Source organism: Danio rerio, chromosome 24, assembly GCF_049306965.1.
Source record: "Danio rerio strain Tuebingen ecotype United States chromosome 24, GRCz12tu, whole genome shotgun sequence".
NCBI classification, from domain to species: Eukaryota; Metazoa; Chordata; class Actinopteri; order Cypriniformes; family Danionidae; genus Danio; species Danio rerio.
In genome coordinates, this window is record NC_133199.1 from 14,307,501 (window position 1) to 14,325,556 (window position 18,056).

The following is an 18,056-nucleotide window of genomic DNA, read 5'->3' on the forward strand; positions in this document are numbered from 1 at the left end:
CAAAATGAACTACACCTGGTACAAATGTGGAGAGGAGAAACAACTGATATTTGGAGAAAGCTTGTTCTTTAATGCAGATACAAAAAATGCAGGTTTGTATTTCTGCAAGGCAGAGAATGAACTTGGTAATCAAACGTCAGAAGGGATCCAGCTAGTTGTCGAAAGTGAGTTTATTACAGATATGTACTAATGTTTTCTAATAATAATCTTAGGATATAGCTTCTGTTTGAACTGATTTTTTTAATACTTTTATTATTATTTATTTTGATGTCCAGATGCTGCTGCCTTAGAATCTCTGTATTTGATCATTGGCTGTGTTGGAGGAGTTTCAGTGTTTCTGTTTTTATTTCTGCTGGTAACACTTTTCCTACGGTAAGCAGAATTATTATGGCCTTTCACACACTTATTGAGGCATCAAGTATTAGTTACATGCAAAACAGTGACCAGACTTAGAAATAAATTCATTCTGAAGTTCACATTGCTATACAGAGTTCAGGTCAAAATTATAAGCCCTGCTAAGAATTTTTTGTACTTTTCCAAATATTTTCAAGTGCTGCTTAATGGCTATTTTTTTCCAACATATTTCAGCAAATGTTTAACAACTCATTTATTTATTCTTTATCAGGATAAATAATATTTTACTAGTCATTGTAATTTAAGTATTTAGCAAGTGTAATTTAAAGGCTTAACTAGGTTAATTAGTTTGATTAGACATATTATTTAAATCTGTTGGACAACAGTGGTTTGTTCTGTAGCCAACTGAGAAAAAAATCTTAGGCTGTATAATAATGACCTCAAAAGTAATCAGTTTAACTGCTCTTATGAGAGAGCTCTTAATACAGACTTGTTGCAGATCTAATCTGAGCTGCATGCAAAGGTTTTTGATGCCTAACCATACCTCTCAGAGTGACATCACTAGCTCCATTAAGTGCATTGTGTCTGACAATGCATCTAGGAGATATGCAGTCTCAGCTTGCAAATAGAAGTCTGCATCCAATAAAAAGAAGTCTGCAAGCCAATAATTGGCTGTTATTACAACCAAACTAAAATAAGAAAAAAAATAGAACAAATTAATAAACCCTTTTCACAAGAGGGTGACAACTTGGTGACCAACATCTTAAAGATTTTAAAGATATCTTCAAGCATCTTAATATCTTAAAAGCATATTGTAGGTAGATATTTTAATAAAGCAACACTTAATAAAATTTTCTTTGACTTAATTTATTGCTTGGTGTTTGTATTGCAGCGTCTATGGCAGGGGTGCCCAAACTCAGTACTGGAGGGCCAGTGTTTTGCAGTTTAACTCTAGCTTCTTTCAACACACCTGGCTGAAAGTTTCTAGCAAGGTACATATGATAATGGAAAACCTGGAAAAGTCATGGAATTTTTACATGGCATTTTCCAGGCCTGGAAAAGTTTTGGAAAAACAGAAAAACCCAAAAAGTTTTGCAAAAGTCATGAAAATTAGTTTAACAAGTATCTGTCATTACAATATTTTGTATTTCTGTGATATATATTACGATGTGAATACAATTTCCCCAGATGATTTAACAGGTTTATTTGGATTAATTGGGAGAATTTTGTAGAGGAGTGAATCTCAAATAATATATAACAAATAAATTACAAGCATAGATCAATAAAATATAGTAAAGATAATTGTGAATTAAGGTTATTAGGTATTCACTATTTAGGTACAGATATTAAATAATCAACACTGCACAGTCTACATTGTATATTATTTAATCTTTATTAAAGTTACAAAAAATCTTTGTCACAGGCCTTAAAGGAGCCGGTAACTGAAAGATTAAAATGTACTCACTATTTACTCATACTTCACTATATTCAATACGATATGAGTTAATAAATTATGTTCTTTCTGTGTCAATTAAAAAAAAAGAAAACTCATAAATGTCTGACACAAGTGAAGGGTGGAATAAAAATGATAAGTCATTTTTGGGTGAACTATCTCTTTAGAAATGCATGCAGATGATAAACTTTTACTTCATTATGATTAAACTCTGTATTAAACTATAATCCCGACAATGCATATCCAGTGATGTGTCTAATGCGGATGCACACATTGCGATATCAATGCTGCAATGCAATATATATCAATGGATATATTGTGCAGCCCTAACTTGAATATAAGTTAGTTGTCCTTGGCCAAAACTTTCACATTGTTAGGTTTACCGGCTCCAGACCTAGGGGATTCTGGACCAGCACAAGCCAAATCATGCACAAAACTGTGAATGATAAGGAAAGATAATTACTTTTTTTTAAAGCTAACACATTGTACAAAGTGTTCTAGAATAAAACCAAACTTTCTCAATACGATAAAATTCAAATGTGTCACTTATATCAATACACATATTACTAAATGATTTTCTTTGTGAACAAAAGTCATTAATACATTGAACAAAAATACTTGAAACACTTCTTAAAATACAGTATTGGTTACAGTATTACTTTGAGATACTCAAGTAACATTACAAGAATTATTAAAAGAATATTTCTTACCCCATCTATAACTACTTGTATAAATGCAAAATTGATGCTAGTCATTATAATTAAATCAATGTAACATTCTCTTTCACACCATTTCCAAATTACATTACATCAACATTTTTATTAACACTTTTTCAATATATTTATGAGAAATACAAAAAATATAGAACTAAATACATTTCCCTTTTACTCATTTAATAACGTTAAGTTATTGAGAAATCAAATTATGATGTTCTAAAACCAAAAATCCAGCATTAAAACGTTGAACTCTTACCATCACTTATTATTATTCAAATTGAATATTTTATGGGACAGTGTTTTGCTTTCACAACATTTTAGAAGAAAATCACTACAAAAATATACACAATATTAACTTAATCTGGCTGACATTCATAACACATGTAACAATTACAACAATTACTTATTTGAAGGTGTTTAGAAAATGATCTAATGCATATTTCTAAATGCATTCATCACTACATGCTCTGTTCACATCACTTAAGTTAACCATTAACTCATCATTAGCTTCAGCTGCTTTTGCTAACCACAAGTGGCTAATGTTTATCATCTAATTAAACCAAAAACGAATCAATTTATAGAACTAACACCTTCTAACATATTTTCCAAACATTTCTTTAGAGTAAAGATGATAAATATTTCACACAGACCACTTTAAATGATTGTTTATCCATACCTGTTAATGATTAGGAGACAGACATGTTATAGCATTGCTGGAGTGCAGTTTAAGGGCGTACTCACACTACAGTTGCCTTGAACCGGGCCAAAGCACGCTTGTCCCCTCTCCCGTCTCCCCCGACGGCCCACACTTACATTACAATTGGGCCTGGGCATGCTTATGTCAACGATGCTGCACTGCTGTTCAGTAAGCGCTCTTGCTCAGCACAGTGGACATTTCTTCAGTTATATCGCTTTAGTCCTTAAGGATGCGGTGACACGCAGTCAGATATTTCGCTGAACAGATTAACCACTTTTGACGCTCATAAACAATCATGAAGCCCTCGTGCTACAGGAATTAGGAGGTTTGCTGAAGGTGCTACGCTGTCATGCAGTGAGGGGTTTGCATATTTAATAAAGTATGACAGTTTGCATTCAGTAAACAGTAAGAATGATTAATAAATCCATATGAAACAGTCCCTTAAAATTCACGTCTTGCTTTCAGTTTCGGGCTTTGCCGCATTTTGCACTCACACACAAGCGTATGGCGCTAAAGCCCAAGTGAACTACATGAATCATTTAATTTACTCATAAGAACTAGAACAGGAATTAAACAAAAAATATGAGATAAAGGGTTAGGGGGGGTTAACTTTTTCTTTTTAACATATTATATAAAATAATTTCCCTCTATTCGTCACACCGTTGCTGTGAAAGCTTTATCAAAATCTGTTTTACATAGATATAAAAACTAATTTAAACAAAATAGATTGTGGCGTGTTCTATGATATGCTGTAATAAAATTGAATGTCTGTCACGATTGCAGGTTTGTGCGCTTCTCCGGAGTGTATGTTTGATCACGTGGGTTTGTTTTGTTTTGGTTGTCCATGTGGATTTGTTATGCTCACGTGTTATGACGACACTCAGTTGGTCTGATTAGTTCGCCAGCTGAGGCTCATTATGGTGCCTATATCTGAGCGACGCTTTTGTGTGTCTGTGTCAGTTCGTTACTATCGCTCATGTGTGTGTGCTGTCTGTGCTCCGGCCCTGAGGAGAATCTGGATCCCGGTTTCCTGTTCTGTTCCTGCCCTGTGTTTCTACGTCCCTCTAGCCTGGCACTTTTTGGTTTATTTGTCAGATACTAATAAACATTTGTCACTTGCACTTGGATCCTCTCTGACCCTTATTTGTACGTAGCAGAACGAACTGACCTTTACATGGATCCAGCGAGTGTCTCCCAGATCTCCGAATTCGTCTCTCAGAGCAACGCCAGGATTGATCGACAGGATGAGGCCCTGGCCACTACGGCTCGGGTGATCCAGGCCCTGGTTGGCCAAGTTTCACTGCTCACTTCACAGGTCCAACAACTTGTTACTCGAGCTGCACAGGCTGATACTGCACCGACCCCCGAGACTGCACAAGAAGTGTCACCAGCGCCTGCGGTTCTTGGTCGCTCTGTTGAGCTGCTCCTTCCACCTCCGACCAGCTACTCTGGAGAGCCTCTCTTGTACCGATCCTTTTTGTCTAAGTGTTCCCTTTACATCTCGCTGCAGCCGTCATTATTTTCCTCAGAGCAATCTAAGGTGGCGATTGTCATCACCCTCCTTTCAGGCAAGGCAGCCCAGTGGGGAACAACAGCATGGGAACAAAGACTACCATGCTGTTCTACGTTTGACCTGTTCTCCAAAGAACTTAAAAAGGTTTTTGATCGGGTCGCTTCCGGGAAAGAGGCCGCTCGAGTCCTCGCTGAACTCCGCCAGGGGAATCGGAGCGTGGCGGAGTACTCGATCGAGTTTCGAACACTAGCCGCTGAATGCAGCTGGAACGCAGAGGCGCAATGGGACATGTTTCTGCACGGATTATCTGATCGTCTTCAAGATGCGATCTATTCCTTAGATCTTCTAAAGACTCTTGACGAGTTGGTAGATTTGGCCATCCAAGTGGACACCAGACTGCTTCGACGTGAGACTCGCCTGCAGCAGAGCAGGTTTCCGGATTCCGTCCCTGACTTTCCGGCTTTGGCTGCGACACTGGAAGTAGTAAGCGCTGACCCGGAACCCATGCAGCTGGGGAGATCCCGCCTGTCCGTGCAAGTAAAGCGTCGACGGAGAACGGAGGGACTCTGCCTCTACTGCGGAGGGGCGGGTCATCGGGTGGCTTCCTGTCCCGTAAAAGACAACACCCATCAGTAGGAAAGAGGTTACTGATGGGTGAAATTAGTTTGGAAAAATCCTCTACGGCTGCTACTTTATTGCCCGTGATTGTATCATGGGGTTCAGGAAGTCATGACACCCATGCCCTCGTCGATTCCGGGGCGGAGGGAAATTTCATTGACTCCAGTTTCGCTTTCAGTTCTAAACTTCCGGTTATAGCTCTGTCACAACCCATTGCAGTACACGCCTTCAGTGGGCTTTTCCTTTCTACTATCACTTACTCCACCAAACCCATAAAACTTATCACTTCTGGAAATCATGTGGAACACATTTCATTTTTTTTAACTGACTGTTCCAACTCACCGGTGGTTTTAGGACATCCTTGGTTAATTCTTCATAACCCTCACATTAATTGGGGTCTTAATTCCATATTTTCGTGGAGTGAGAAATGTCATAAGTCTTGTCTTTCGTCTGCTCGTTCTGCTGTTTCTTGTTCTGTGTTTTAGGAGGAGTGCATGGACCTGTCAAACGTACCCAGTGAGTACCTCGACCTGAAAAGAGTGTTCAGTAAGTCTCGAGCTGCTTCTCTGCCTCCTCATCGTCCCTATGACTGTGCAATAGATTTATTGCCAGGTACGTCTCCGCCTAAAGGCAAGTTATACTCTCTTTCTATTCCTGAGAGGGAGGCCATGGAGAAATATATTTATGATTCTCTAGCGGCCAAGATCATACGGCCGTCTTCTTCACCGGCGGGGGTCTTCCGTTTGGGCTTTCTAATGCTACTGCGGTTTTCCAAGCACTTGCAATGACTTATTGCGAGACATGATAGATCAGTTTATTTATATCTACCTGGATGACATTCTGATTTTTTCTCGTTCTCTCCAGGAACATGTGCAGCACATCAGGTGAGTGCTTCAGCGGCTGCTAGAGAATGGGCTTTTTGTCAAGGCGGAGAAATGTGTGTTCCATGCACAGTCTGTTCTCTTTCTAGGACACATTGTGTCAGTCGAGGGAGTGCGCATGGATCCAGAGAAAGTTCAGGCTGTGGTAAATTGGCCAATTCCCGAGTCTCGTAAGGCCTTGCATAGATTTCTGAGCTTCGCTAATTTTTACCGGCGTTTTATTCGCATTTTCAGCCAGCTCGCCGCCCCTATGACATTCTTAACCTCCGCCAAGACTCCCTTTAGGTGGTCGAGTGCAGCACAGGTTGCATTCACTAAATTAAAGAGTCGCTTTGTTTCAGCTCCCATTCTGGTGACACCTGATCCCTCCCGGTAGTATGTGGTGGAGGTTGACGCGTCAGAGGTGGGCGTGGGCGTGATCCTGTCCCAGCGCGCAGCCTCGGATGACAGAATTCATCCATGCGCGTTTTTCTTACACCGATTATCTCCCGCAGAACAAAATTACGACATTGGTAATAGGGAGTTGTTGGCTGTCAAACTCGCTTTGGAGGAGTGGCGTCATTGGTTGGAGGGTTCCCTTTATCGTTTGGACCGATCATAAGAACCTCGAATACATCAGGTCCGCCAAACGACTTAACTCCAGGCAGGCTCGGTGGGCATTATTTTTCGGACGTTTTGACTTTACTTTCTCATATCGGCCGGGTTCTAAAAACATCAAACCCGACGCGTTATCCCGTCTTTTTGATTCTTCCGAGCGCAAAATTCCTCTTGAGCCCATCGTTCCCCAGAGGATTTGTATTTATGCAGTAACATGGGAGATCGAGAGCAGGGTCCGCACAGCCCTGGATGGGGTAACGTCCCCGGTTGGATGCCCACCCAGTCGTTTGTTTGTGTCGGAGGAGATTCGGTCTGACATCATTCGATGGGGACATTCCTCCAAAGTGGCTTGTCATCCTGGAGTCTTACCTTATTTTTGGTTAAACAGCGATTTTGGCCAGCTATGGCACGGGACATACGTGAGTTTGTTTTGGCCTGTTCTGTTTGTGCTGTTTCTAAGACTTCTAATCGCCCTCCTACTGGACTCCTTCAGCCGCTGTCAGTGCCTTTGAGACCCTGGTCGCACATTTCGCTAGATTTCGTCACCGGTCTCCCGTCATCTGGTGGCAATACAGCTGTTTTGACCGTTGTGGATAGGTTCTCGAAGGCTACTCATTTCATTCCTCTGCCTAAATTACCCCCAGCCAGAGAGACAGCGGATGCTGTCATTAATCACGTCTTTCGCATTCATGGCCTCCCGACGGACGTGGTGTCTGACAGGGGGCCCCAGTTTGTCTCTAAATTTTGGAGAGAATTCTGTCATTTACTGGGGGCGACTTTAAGTCTTTCTTCTGGTTTCCATCCTCAGAGTAACGGACAAACAGAGAGAGCCAACCAAGATCTCGAGCGCATGTTACATTGTTTGGTTTCCCAAAATCCCTCCTCTTGGAGTCAGCAGCTCCCATGGGTGGAGTACGCACACAATTCATTACCAGTGTTGGCTACGGGCCTCTCTCCGTTTCAGTGTAGCTTAGGTTACCAGCCACCAGCTTTTTCAAGTCTGGAATCCGAAATCGCGGTCCCCTCCGCCTTTGTCCAGAGGTGTCGACGCACTTGGAGCAAGGCCAGACAGACCCTCCTCCAAGTGGGTGCGCGCACCAAGGCTAAAGCCGAAAGTTTGGCTTTCAACTAAGAATATTGCCTTGCGTTCCGTATTTAATAAACTTGCACCTAAATTTATCGGCCCATTAACTGTCATCAAGATCATTAGTCCGGTGGCAGTCCGTCTTAAACTAAGCGCATTCTGGACTCGAGACGGAGGGGACGAGGATTTCAGTACTTGGTGGACTGAGAAGGTTACGGTCCGGAGGAGAGGAGTTGGGTTCCTGCAAAGGACATATTGGATCTCTCTCTTATCGATGATTACAATCACCAGGTAAGCTCTTCTGGAAGGACCAGGAGGTGCTCATAGGGGAGGAGGTAATGTCACGGTTGCAGGTTTGTGCGCTTCTCCGGAGTGTATGTTTGATCACGTGGGTTTGTTTTGTTTTGGTTGTCCATGTGGATTTGTTATGCTCACGTGTTATGACGACACTCAGTTGGTCTGATTAGTTCGCCAACTGAGGCTCATTATGGTGCCTATATCTGAGCGACGCTTTTGTGTGTCTGTGTCAGTTCGTTACTATCGCTCATGTGTTTGTGCTGTCTGTGCTCAGGCCCTGAGGAGAATCTGGATCCGGTTTCCCTGTTCTGTTCCTGCTCTGTGTTTCTGCGTCCCTCTAGCCTGGCACGTTTTGGTTTATTTGTCAGATACTAATAAACATTTGTCACTTGCACTTGGATCCTCTCTGACCCTTATTTGAACGTAACTACGTCATTATTTTACCATGTGGAGTGGTGGAAAGAGTACTGAAAAATCATACTCAAGTAAAAGTACCATTACCATTACTTGCACAAAAATAGTAAAAGTATCTGTTGTGAATATTACTCAAAGTATGAGTAAAATGTTCCTTAATTCATTCGGTCCTTCCTTCGTTCCTCCCATCATTTTTTCGCTGATTCATATTTTTGTTCCTCCCTTCATTAGGTCCTTTGTTCATTCGTTCGTTCCTTTCTTAGTTTATTCAGTTCTTCCTTGAATCCTTACTTCATTCATTTGGTCTTATGTTCATTCGTTTTTTTTTCTTTCTTTCTTCATAAGGACCCTTGTTCTTTCCTTCCTTTATTCATTTGTTCATTCCTTCCTTCATTCCTTTGGTCCTTCCTTCATTCCTCCCTTCATTTGTTTGCTCATTCATTCGTTCTTTCATTCATAATTTTGTTCCTTCCCTCATTAGGTCCTTTGTTTGTTCCTTCCTTCCTTAGTTTGTTCAGTCCTTCCTTGAATCCTTCCTTAATTTATTTGGTCCTTCCTTCCTTCATTAGTTCAGTCCTTCATTTGTTCAGTCCTTCCTTCCATTTTTCATTTGTTCCATTTAGTGATTGTTTAAGGAGGCTGTTTGGTGATTTCAGTCATCATACAGTCAACATCCTTTTTTTTTCAGTCGACATCTATTTTCTCATCAGTGACATCCAGTAAATAAAAAGAATGTGCGTCAATGTGTGTAAATATTTCTTCTTGGACATTTTTAACGCTTCTAAAAGGTTTGCTGCATTCTGCATTGTTCAGTATCATGTGATTTACTTTCTATGTGCGATTTGATTAGACAGGAATCACAGAACTGATTTTTGCTACTTTAGCCAATCACCAAAGACAAGAAAGAAATAAAGTAGTGACTGCAGGTTGAAGGAAAGTAGTGGAGTAAAAGTACCGACACTGCACCAAAAATGTACTCAAGGAAAAGTAAAAGTACACATTTTTTAAAAAACTACTTAGTTTATTACAATTTCTGAGAAAAACTACTCATTTACAGTAATTTGAGTATTTGTAATTAGTTACTTTACACCACTGTAGACTTTGTATGTAGACTTTACATGAATCAACAGGTCATGAAAATACTTGAAAGTTCTGGAAAAGTCTTGGAAATGTCATGGATTTTTAGTAAAAATGTGTATGAACCCTGTCTAGTATACCTATAAAGACCTTGATTGATTAGCTGGTTCATGTGTCCAACTGGTGTGGGAACTAAACTCTGCAGGACACTGGCCCTCCAGAACCGAGTTTGGGCACTGATTTCTGTGCAGGACAGTGCATTCTTACCCTGGCTGCTGTTGTCTCACAGTTTATTTCCTTTTTTTTAAAGTCGTTAAAACACTTATCATGGTGTTTTCCATTTACTATTTGAGCAAATAGGAATTCAAATATTAATTGTGGTACTCTCACACTCACTACTCTACACTGCTGAGGAAACTTGAAAATGTGACTTGGGTCCATATGAAATACTTGATCTGTTAAAGATAACTTGGAAAAACATGAAAATGATAAAAAAAACTTCAAAGGAACACTAATAACTTTGCCTTCACCTGTGCATATTATCTCTTAAAATGGAGGCCCTTTGTGAACTGTTGTATTTCTCACTAATACAGAATGCGGAGAGTAAAGTCGTTCGTTGAAAGGGAAACTGACACAGATCAGGTATGTTCTGTGGCCTTTTGGCATTTACTGTCACTTTAAATAGGAAGCTGATAAATGACTATCTGAAAATAAATATTCAGTTTATTGTAATAGTCATCTATGTGCAGAAACCTAAACTCAAACACTGACACCACAAATTATGCCTATTATTATATTTCCTCTTTCAGCTTCACGAAAAACCTGTGCAGATCAGCACTGTTTATGCTAATGCTGCCTTTTTGGAGAGTGAAGAGCCAGAGATGCCAAATGCTAAGAATGACATTGTCCACTATGGAGAGATTGACTTCTCCAGTCCCCAAATCAAAAGCACCACGGCGCAGAGCTCAGGACAAGAGACCACGATATATGCTGAAGTTTGCAATAGGATTAGCGAACATATGAATATGAATGATCTGATACAGTGAATGTAGTTTTTGTTTTGTTTTTATTTTCTTAGCTTAAAGCAAGTATCATCAATTGTGTAACCAATGGAAATGTTTATATTAAAGTTATTATTTAATAGTTTTTTTAGGATTTGTTTGTTGGATACATTGCATTATTTGTTTCTGAAGTCTGTTTTTTTCACATAGTGATACCATATTTTAGGATTCATTCATTTATTCTTTTTTTCTTTTTTTTGCTTAGTCTCTTTATTAATCTTTATTAATTTTATTAATGAGTATAAGTAAATGATTTTACTGTTATTTAAAAAAAAAAAAGTTGTTTGCAGGCAAAACAATTTGTTAAGATTTGTTCCCCATTTAGCTTTGTATAACTAAATGAAATGAAAGGAGAAACTCAAAAATAAAAAAACAAAGATCCTGTAATATTTTTAAATGAAAATTAAAAAAAAAACGGTAGGTTGTGACAGTAGGTTTATGTTGGTTTATTTGTTTTGCAGAGTGATGCATTTTAGATGTTTGTTCTGGGTGTCTGATATCAAACACTTAATGCAGAATACAAAAAGCAGATTAAAGAGAAGTGGGCAAAAGTGATCGGACAACTTATAGTTTATATTGTAAGTTTACCATCACATGCGAATACAGAAATGTGCTGCAAATAGTGTAGACCACAAAAATGTGCTGTGGGGAACCCGAAAAGTGACAAAACTGGCTGCTTCCTGTTTAGAGTCAGGGTAGTACAGGGGTCACCAACATGGTGCCCGCGGGCACCAGGTAGCCCGCGAGGATCACATGTGTTGCCCGCAGGCCTGTTTTAAAAATAGCTCACAATAGCGCCACTTACCAGTAAGCTTCATCTAATATAGAAGTAATCATTTAAAAATTTAAATATTTGCAGAGATATATAAAAATAAAGTGTTGCACATTGGTACATTAAAAACAGGGTATTTCCTACCCTGTTAAGTCATTGTTGATAACTTTTGTGAGAATTATTGACATGATCAGTGTCTTCACATGGATGAATATTATTAATTATTACCAAAAACATAAAGTATAATTAAAAGTAAATTGAGCAAATTTGTTATTTGAGAAGTGTTTATCAAACTGGTAGCCTTTAATCGGTACCCAAGAATTAGCTCTCAGTTTCATAAAGGTTGGTGACCCCTGGGGTAGTACATCTGAAAGGTGAGTTTTTTTTTTACACCCTTATTGTATGAATCCTGGTGGTTTGAGGAATTACAATTAATGCTAAGTCAACAGTTGATCTAAATAGGAAGCAGCAGGGTTTGACGCATTTTTGTGGTCCTCTGACACATTTGCATTGTGGTTTGTGGTATTTCTGTTTTTGAATGTGTTGTGAGAATTTGCGTGCAAATGTTGTCAAATCATGGCACGGTGTCTCAGTGGTTACCACTTGTTGATTTACGGCAAGAAGGTCACTGGTGCCTGTGTGGAGTTTGCATGTTCTCCCCGTGTTCGTTTGGGTTTCTTACAGAGTCCAAAGACACGGGCTATCGGTGAATAAACTAAATTAGCTGTAGTGTGTGTGTGTGTGTGAATGTGAGAATATGGGTGTTTTCCAGTAACTGGAAGGGCATCCGCTGTGTAAAATCGAAATAGTTAGCAGTTCATTCCATTGTGGTAACCTCTCATAAATAAGGGCCTAAGCCGAAGAAAAATGAATGAACGTTGTCAAATCAATGCAGTCGAATTCCAAACTGAAGCAGAGTAGATTGAAGATTGGAATGGAAGAGTTTTTAAATTTTTTAAATGTACATTTAAATTTTATTTCCAACAAATCTGTAGATATTCTTGATGGTGTAATATATATATATATATATATAAATATATATATATATATATATATATATATATATATATATATATATATATATATATATATATATATATATATATCACTTTATATAGTCCACTGCGGCGCATCCCAAAGACATTAAATATGGTAAATGTCAAATGATAGTCATTCATGTGTGAAAAAGATGCTTTCAATCATAATATGACCACAACAAATCTTGAAATATGACATGAGATACATTTTCATAGTTTTGTACAGAAGAAAAGCTATTATAAATCTAAAAATATTGCATTACATTTAGGCTTAAATGTATAATTGATAAACAAAAAACACAACATGCCAGAATTTGTCATTATGATTTAATCATCCAATGTATTTGATTATTTAAATATTCTTTTTAAATGTATTATTTATTGATTTTCTGTCATACAGAATAAATAAAAAATGCTGTTCACAAAATGTTGTCATGCTGTATGTTTAATAGTAAAGGCATCCATTACAAGAGAAACCAACATCTCAGATCTCAGTATGTTCTCTTTTGGCAGATCATGTTTCTTCTGTTTCAAGTTGGAACTACGTGATTAGCACATATCAATATCATGCTTAATTTAATTCTTTATTATTTACAGAAACCCAAACCTGAACACTGAAACCAGAGAAAAGATCTTTTATGTTCAAATGAATCGACAGTATCTGGAGATTAAAGGTATAACCTTACACTTTTAAAAATATTTTGTACTCATTTGCAGCTAAAGGATCCAGTTTAGTATGCTAAAGGTACATGTTAATAATTAAAACATACAATAGTGTAAAATTAGAAATGTTTAGGTAGTAATATGTAGACAAGGTAAAACATGTAACACAAAAATGGACAAAAAGTTTATCTACTCATCCTCCAAATCTTACATATATCTTACATATTGAGGGTTCTTCTACTGAACAAGAAAGACTTACAGAATAGTTAATGTAAAATGATTATACATTCATTTACATTTTTTTTATGAATCTCTTTATAATACAGAGTCTGAAAAAACTATACAAATGTATGTTAAATTAAATGTAAAACATTATGTTTGCATTAAAGGATGTTTGGAATGTTTCTTTATTTGAGCAGTTTGTGTGCTTTTTAAATCCATTAAAACCACCAGGGAAACAGGAAAGCTGTAACTTCCACATCATTACAACAGTAACTGTCACCAAAATTTGCATGTTTTCTTGAAAATCTGTAAGGCTAATAGTCTGCGATAGTCCCATCTCAGGGTGTTCAATGTCGAGTATTGTTTACAAGTCGCAGTTCACAACACATGAGATTTGTGGAGTTGCTGCAGAGTTTAACTATAATGAAGTGAAAACAGATCATTCGCATGTCACTAACACAGATATGTATTGTTAAAGATATATTGTTTTTAACCCCTCCTGTGAAATTTGTATTCTTTTTCATTCATTCATTCATTCATTCATTCATTTTCTTGTCTGCTTAGTCCCTTTATTAATCCGGGGTCGCCACAGCGGAATGAACTGCCAACCTATCCAGCACATTTTTACGCAGCGGATGTCATTCCAACCCATCTCAAGGAAACATCCACACTCATTCACACACACACACACACACACACACACACACACACACACACACACACACACACACACACACACACACACACACACACACACACACACACACACACACACACACACACTACAAACAATTTAGCCAACCCAATTCACCTGTACCACATGTCTTTGGACTGTGGGGGACACCGGAGCACCCGGAGGACACCCACGTGAATGCAGGAAGAACATGCAAACTCCACACAGAAACACCAACTGACCCAGCCGAGGCTCGAACCAGCGACCTTCTTGCTGTGAGGCGACAATACTACCAACTCTAGATGGCACAGACTCTATATGTTCTTTATATGCAATCTCGCATGGAATAATTTTCTACCAACTGATTGGCCCCCACAGAATCTCTAGACAGTGAGATTGCTTGCTCAACATTTAAATGATCTAGTTCAGAATTTGCTCCAATGCATCAGAGCATTAGAAGCGTTAAATCTCCATATACATATCCATTAGTGTGCAAATCTATAGAATGATCATGTCTGAAATTCTGCCATACAGAAAATATAAACACCATTAACATCAAACATTTATTATGTTTTAGGCTCAGAATGGAACTATTGACACAAACTCTACAAATGTAGTTCTTACCATTACCAATCAGGACGACAGGAACTCAAGAAGAAGAGTTTGTGAGACTGAAGGCAATTCAGAGGAAAAACTAACATAAGAAGACAACAATGTAAACGGTTCAGATGTAATATATGTGCAGGTCCAAGAGATACACAAAAGACCATAAGTTGTCATGGCTCATGAAAATATTTGTATTAAAGTGTTAAATTTTGTTGATCTGCATGCTGTTTTTCAAGTCACATGCCTGTCTGAATAATGAACTAGAAATTATGGTTGTTTTTAGAGATGTAATTGTAACTGAACTCACCTTCCTGCAGTTAAGAAGCAAATAGCTATACATAAAACCAAATTAAACAGCCGTGTTAGTTTGCTTAACAAAATATTTCTGTCCAGCAGAGGGTATCATCACCCGAGTACTAGAGATTCACTGTTCTTCAAGTCCCATAATGATTACACAATAGCTGATTACTCAACAGCTGATAGCAATCCCCACTTGCATACATAAACAGACTCCCAACATCCGTTCTGTGCGAAGTCTTGTTTTGCTTGCAGACATCTGAGTGATTTTATTACTTCTTCCTTTTCCTGTTACAACCTGCTTGTATCTTTGACTGTGAGTGTTTTTGCCTGCCTCAAACCTATCCTGTCTCATCGCATAGGAGCCTTAGACTCCTCTCTGTGTTGCTTTAACCATTGCTCTGCCTGACCACGCTCATATTGCTGCCACTTTGTTCATAACTGTTAGTTGCCATCTTTATATTGTTGTTTCTGGGTGACATTGAATAAAGCTTGCAAATGTATCCACAACCCTCTCAGTCTAATTTACAATTATAATATTAAAGAAGTATTAAACTATACAGAGGCGATGCAGTAGGTAGTGCTGTCGCCTCACAGCAAGAAGGTTGCTGGTTCGAGCCACGGCTTGGTCAGTTGGTGTTTCTGTGTGGAGTTTGCAAGTTCTTCCTGTGTTCGTGTGGGTTACCTCCGGATGCTCTGGTACAGGTGAATTGGGTAGGCTAAACTGTCCTGAGTGTATAAGTGTGAATGAGTGTGTGTGTGTGTGTGTGTGTGTGTGTGTGTGTGTGTGTGTGTGTGTGTGGATGTTTCCCAGAGATGGGTTATAGCTGGAAGGGAGCCCGCTGCATAAAAACGTGCTGGATAAGTTGGCGGTTCATTCCGCTGTGAAAATGAATGAATAAACTATATCATTTATATATATATATATATATATATATATATATATATTAAATGACTCTATTAAAGGTACAAAATGCAATGACAATACAAAAAAGAAGATTTAAGTGTTTTTGTTAAGTATAGGCACCTGCAAGGTGTCATACAGTATTTGCCATTCTGTTTAAAATGTTATGTCTGTTTAGAGCTTTAAGTAACATACTCCGAGTTGACCAAATTTACTTTATATAGAGACACACTTGTCTGTTATACAAATTCTAAAGTATTTTAATGACAGTGTTAAGCACATTCATTACAATTTCCCCCACCTAGTCATAAACATTTCAAAACCTGAATTTCATTTCCAGGTGCATATAAATCTTGATTCACATAAACTAAGATTAACACCTGTGTTTTAAAAATAATTGGCCATTTTGGCTCTAGATAACTCTGGTTCGCTAAAATGTTTTTTTTTTTTTTTCCTATCCTATCATATATTTACATAACATATAACTATTCAGAAACATTCATCAACACTTTTCACACGTTTTCGCTTTTCATGTACATTTTACATTGCAGGCACATTTTGTCTATGGAGTGTCGTAGGATGTATATGACTCATAATTTCAAAGTGGAAATAAAAAGTAAACAGTCCTGCAACAATTTTAAGTAGAATATAAAAATAACTTATTTTCAACCTCATGTTGTCTCTGGTTCCTAAAAGTCTTTTCCTGTGTGATGACACTACATTGGGCATATATATGCTGTCTGATAAAAACTGTTGCAACAAGGACAATTTTAGTCACTTCTTTCAAGTTAAACCCCTTTCCTGAGGTGAGATTTCACTCAATTCTTTCACAGACGATAAATAATTTTTATTCATTTTATTTATTGATGAGAGACTTTTGGAGTGTGGGATACTGTAGCCTTTCAGGTGACAGCAAATACTTGTGAATTGTACTGATTAAAGTAAGTAATTCCAGTAATATCTTATAAAACACTTTCATTACAGCTACAGTTTTAAGCATAACAGCAACGATTAGGTGTATTATGTAAACATACAAATATATAAATGAAAATCATCTAAATGTGTTTATAACTGAAAGATGTTTTACTGATATAACTAACTATAGTAACTAAAATATTTCTGAATTTAATTTAAAAATGACTTTTATGTGATAAAATCAGTTAGATTATTAGTGTAGTTAGCCTAATTTACAGTGATGAATGAAATAATTAAACATAATCAAAACAGACTGGATTGAACAGTGGCTCATTCTGTAGCGGCAATGTAAAAAAAATATATAGAAGAAGAATGAGCTGAGATCTTTATTACATATGTATTTTCTGTTGTATGCTGGAAGTAAACTGTTATGGTGTTTTGGACTCTGTCTGTTTGTTGTTGGTGTTTTGTGACAACTAATGAATGGCCAGTACTCGACAAACCCTGATGGCAGGAAACCAGATCACATCCTTTTCATTAGCTCTTTATTACAACATAGTCAGTTAGGTAGGTTAATCTTTACTATTACTCATTATTAACAAAGATGTAAATAATTATTATGATGTCAGTTTTAAACCAATTGTCAATTTTTCAGATCTCTGAGTGACTAATGTGTTTTAATGTTTCAGCTGATCTTCAATACTCTGCTGTGATGTTGAAGACAGTAACAGCCCTGACATGCTCTTGTGTGCAGATTCCCTGTGCATTCAACATCTCTGATACAGTTTGCTAACACAGACAGTTTTACAGATTTTAAAAGCAGTAAAAACATCATCACATGATTCAGTGACATACTACAGATGACTGGAGATCTCAGTGAGAGGAACTGCACCACTGTCTTCTACAACATCATGATGAACCACTCAGACATTTATTACTTCAGATTGGAAACAGAGCCGAGGTGTTTAAAGGAACATTTATCAATGAACTTGTGAGGATCAATGTCAGAGGTAAATTTTTAGCTCTTTAATGAGAAGAATCAGTATTTCTGATAAAAGACTATCAATAAATCAAATAATTGTTAACTGGTAGATAATAATATTAAACTGATTTTAAAACTATTAAATGGGATCTCTTCAGGGAACTGTTACAGTTTAATCAGTTTTATTTCCCCTAAAAATGAAAATTTTCTCGTTAATTACTAA

At 37.7% G+C, this 18,056-nt stretch overlaps 1 protein-coding gene and 1 long non-coding RNA gene across 4 annotated transcripts in view; one reads left to right on the plus strand and one right to left on the minus strand.

Moving 5' to 3' along the window:
• Positions 1–10,847, plus strand: part of LOC137489218 (B-cell receptor CD22-like) — a 19,090-nt gene extending 8,243 nt beyond the window's left edge. For 2 of the 3 annotated variants that reach the window (XM_073940691.1, XM_068217171.2), the window contains 4 exons: positions 1–164; positions 276–372; positions 10,295–10,343; positions 10,511–10,847. The exon at positions 1–164 is cut by the window's left edge and continues 100 nt beyond it. In XM_073940691.1, the coding sequence (XP_073796792.1) occupies positions 1–164; positions 276–372; positions 10,295–10,343; positions 10,511–10,747 (547 nt within the window). In that variant the 3' untranslated portion in view covers positions 10,748–10,847. Of the gene's footprint in view, positions 165–275; positions 373–1,246; positions 1,347–10,294; positions 10,344–10,510 lie in introns of all 3 variants that reach the window. The other variant, XM_073940692.1, reaches the window with a different exon arrangement.
• The window catches only part of LOC141380689 (uncharacterized), a 27,821-nt gene extending 12,510 nt beyond the window's left edge, over positions 1–15,311 (minus strand). Inside the window, exons 1-2 of the long non-coding RNA XR_012399344.1 lie at positions 15,043–15,311; positions 14,754–14,823 (exon numbers count right to left, since the gene is read on the minus strand). This is a non-coding gene — a long non-coding RNA (uncharacterized lncRNA). The remainder of the gene's footprint in view (positions 1–14,753; positions 14,824–15,042) is intronic.
• Positions 15,312–18,056: the final 2,745 nt, after the last annotated feature.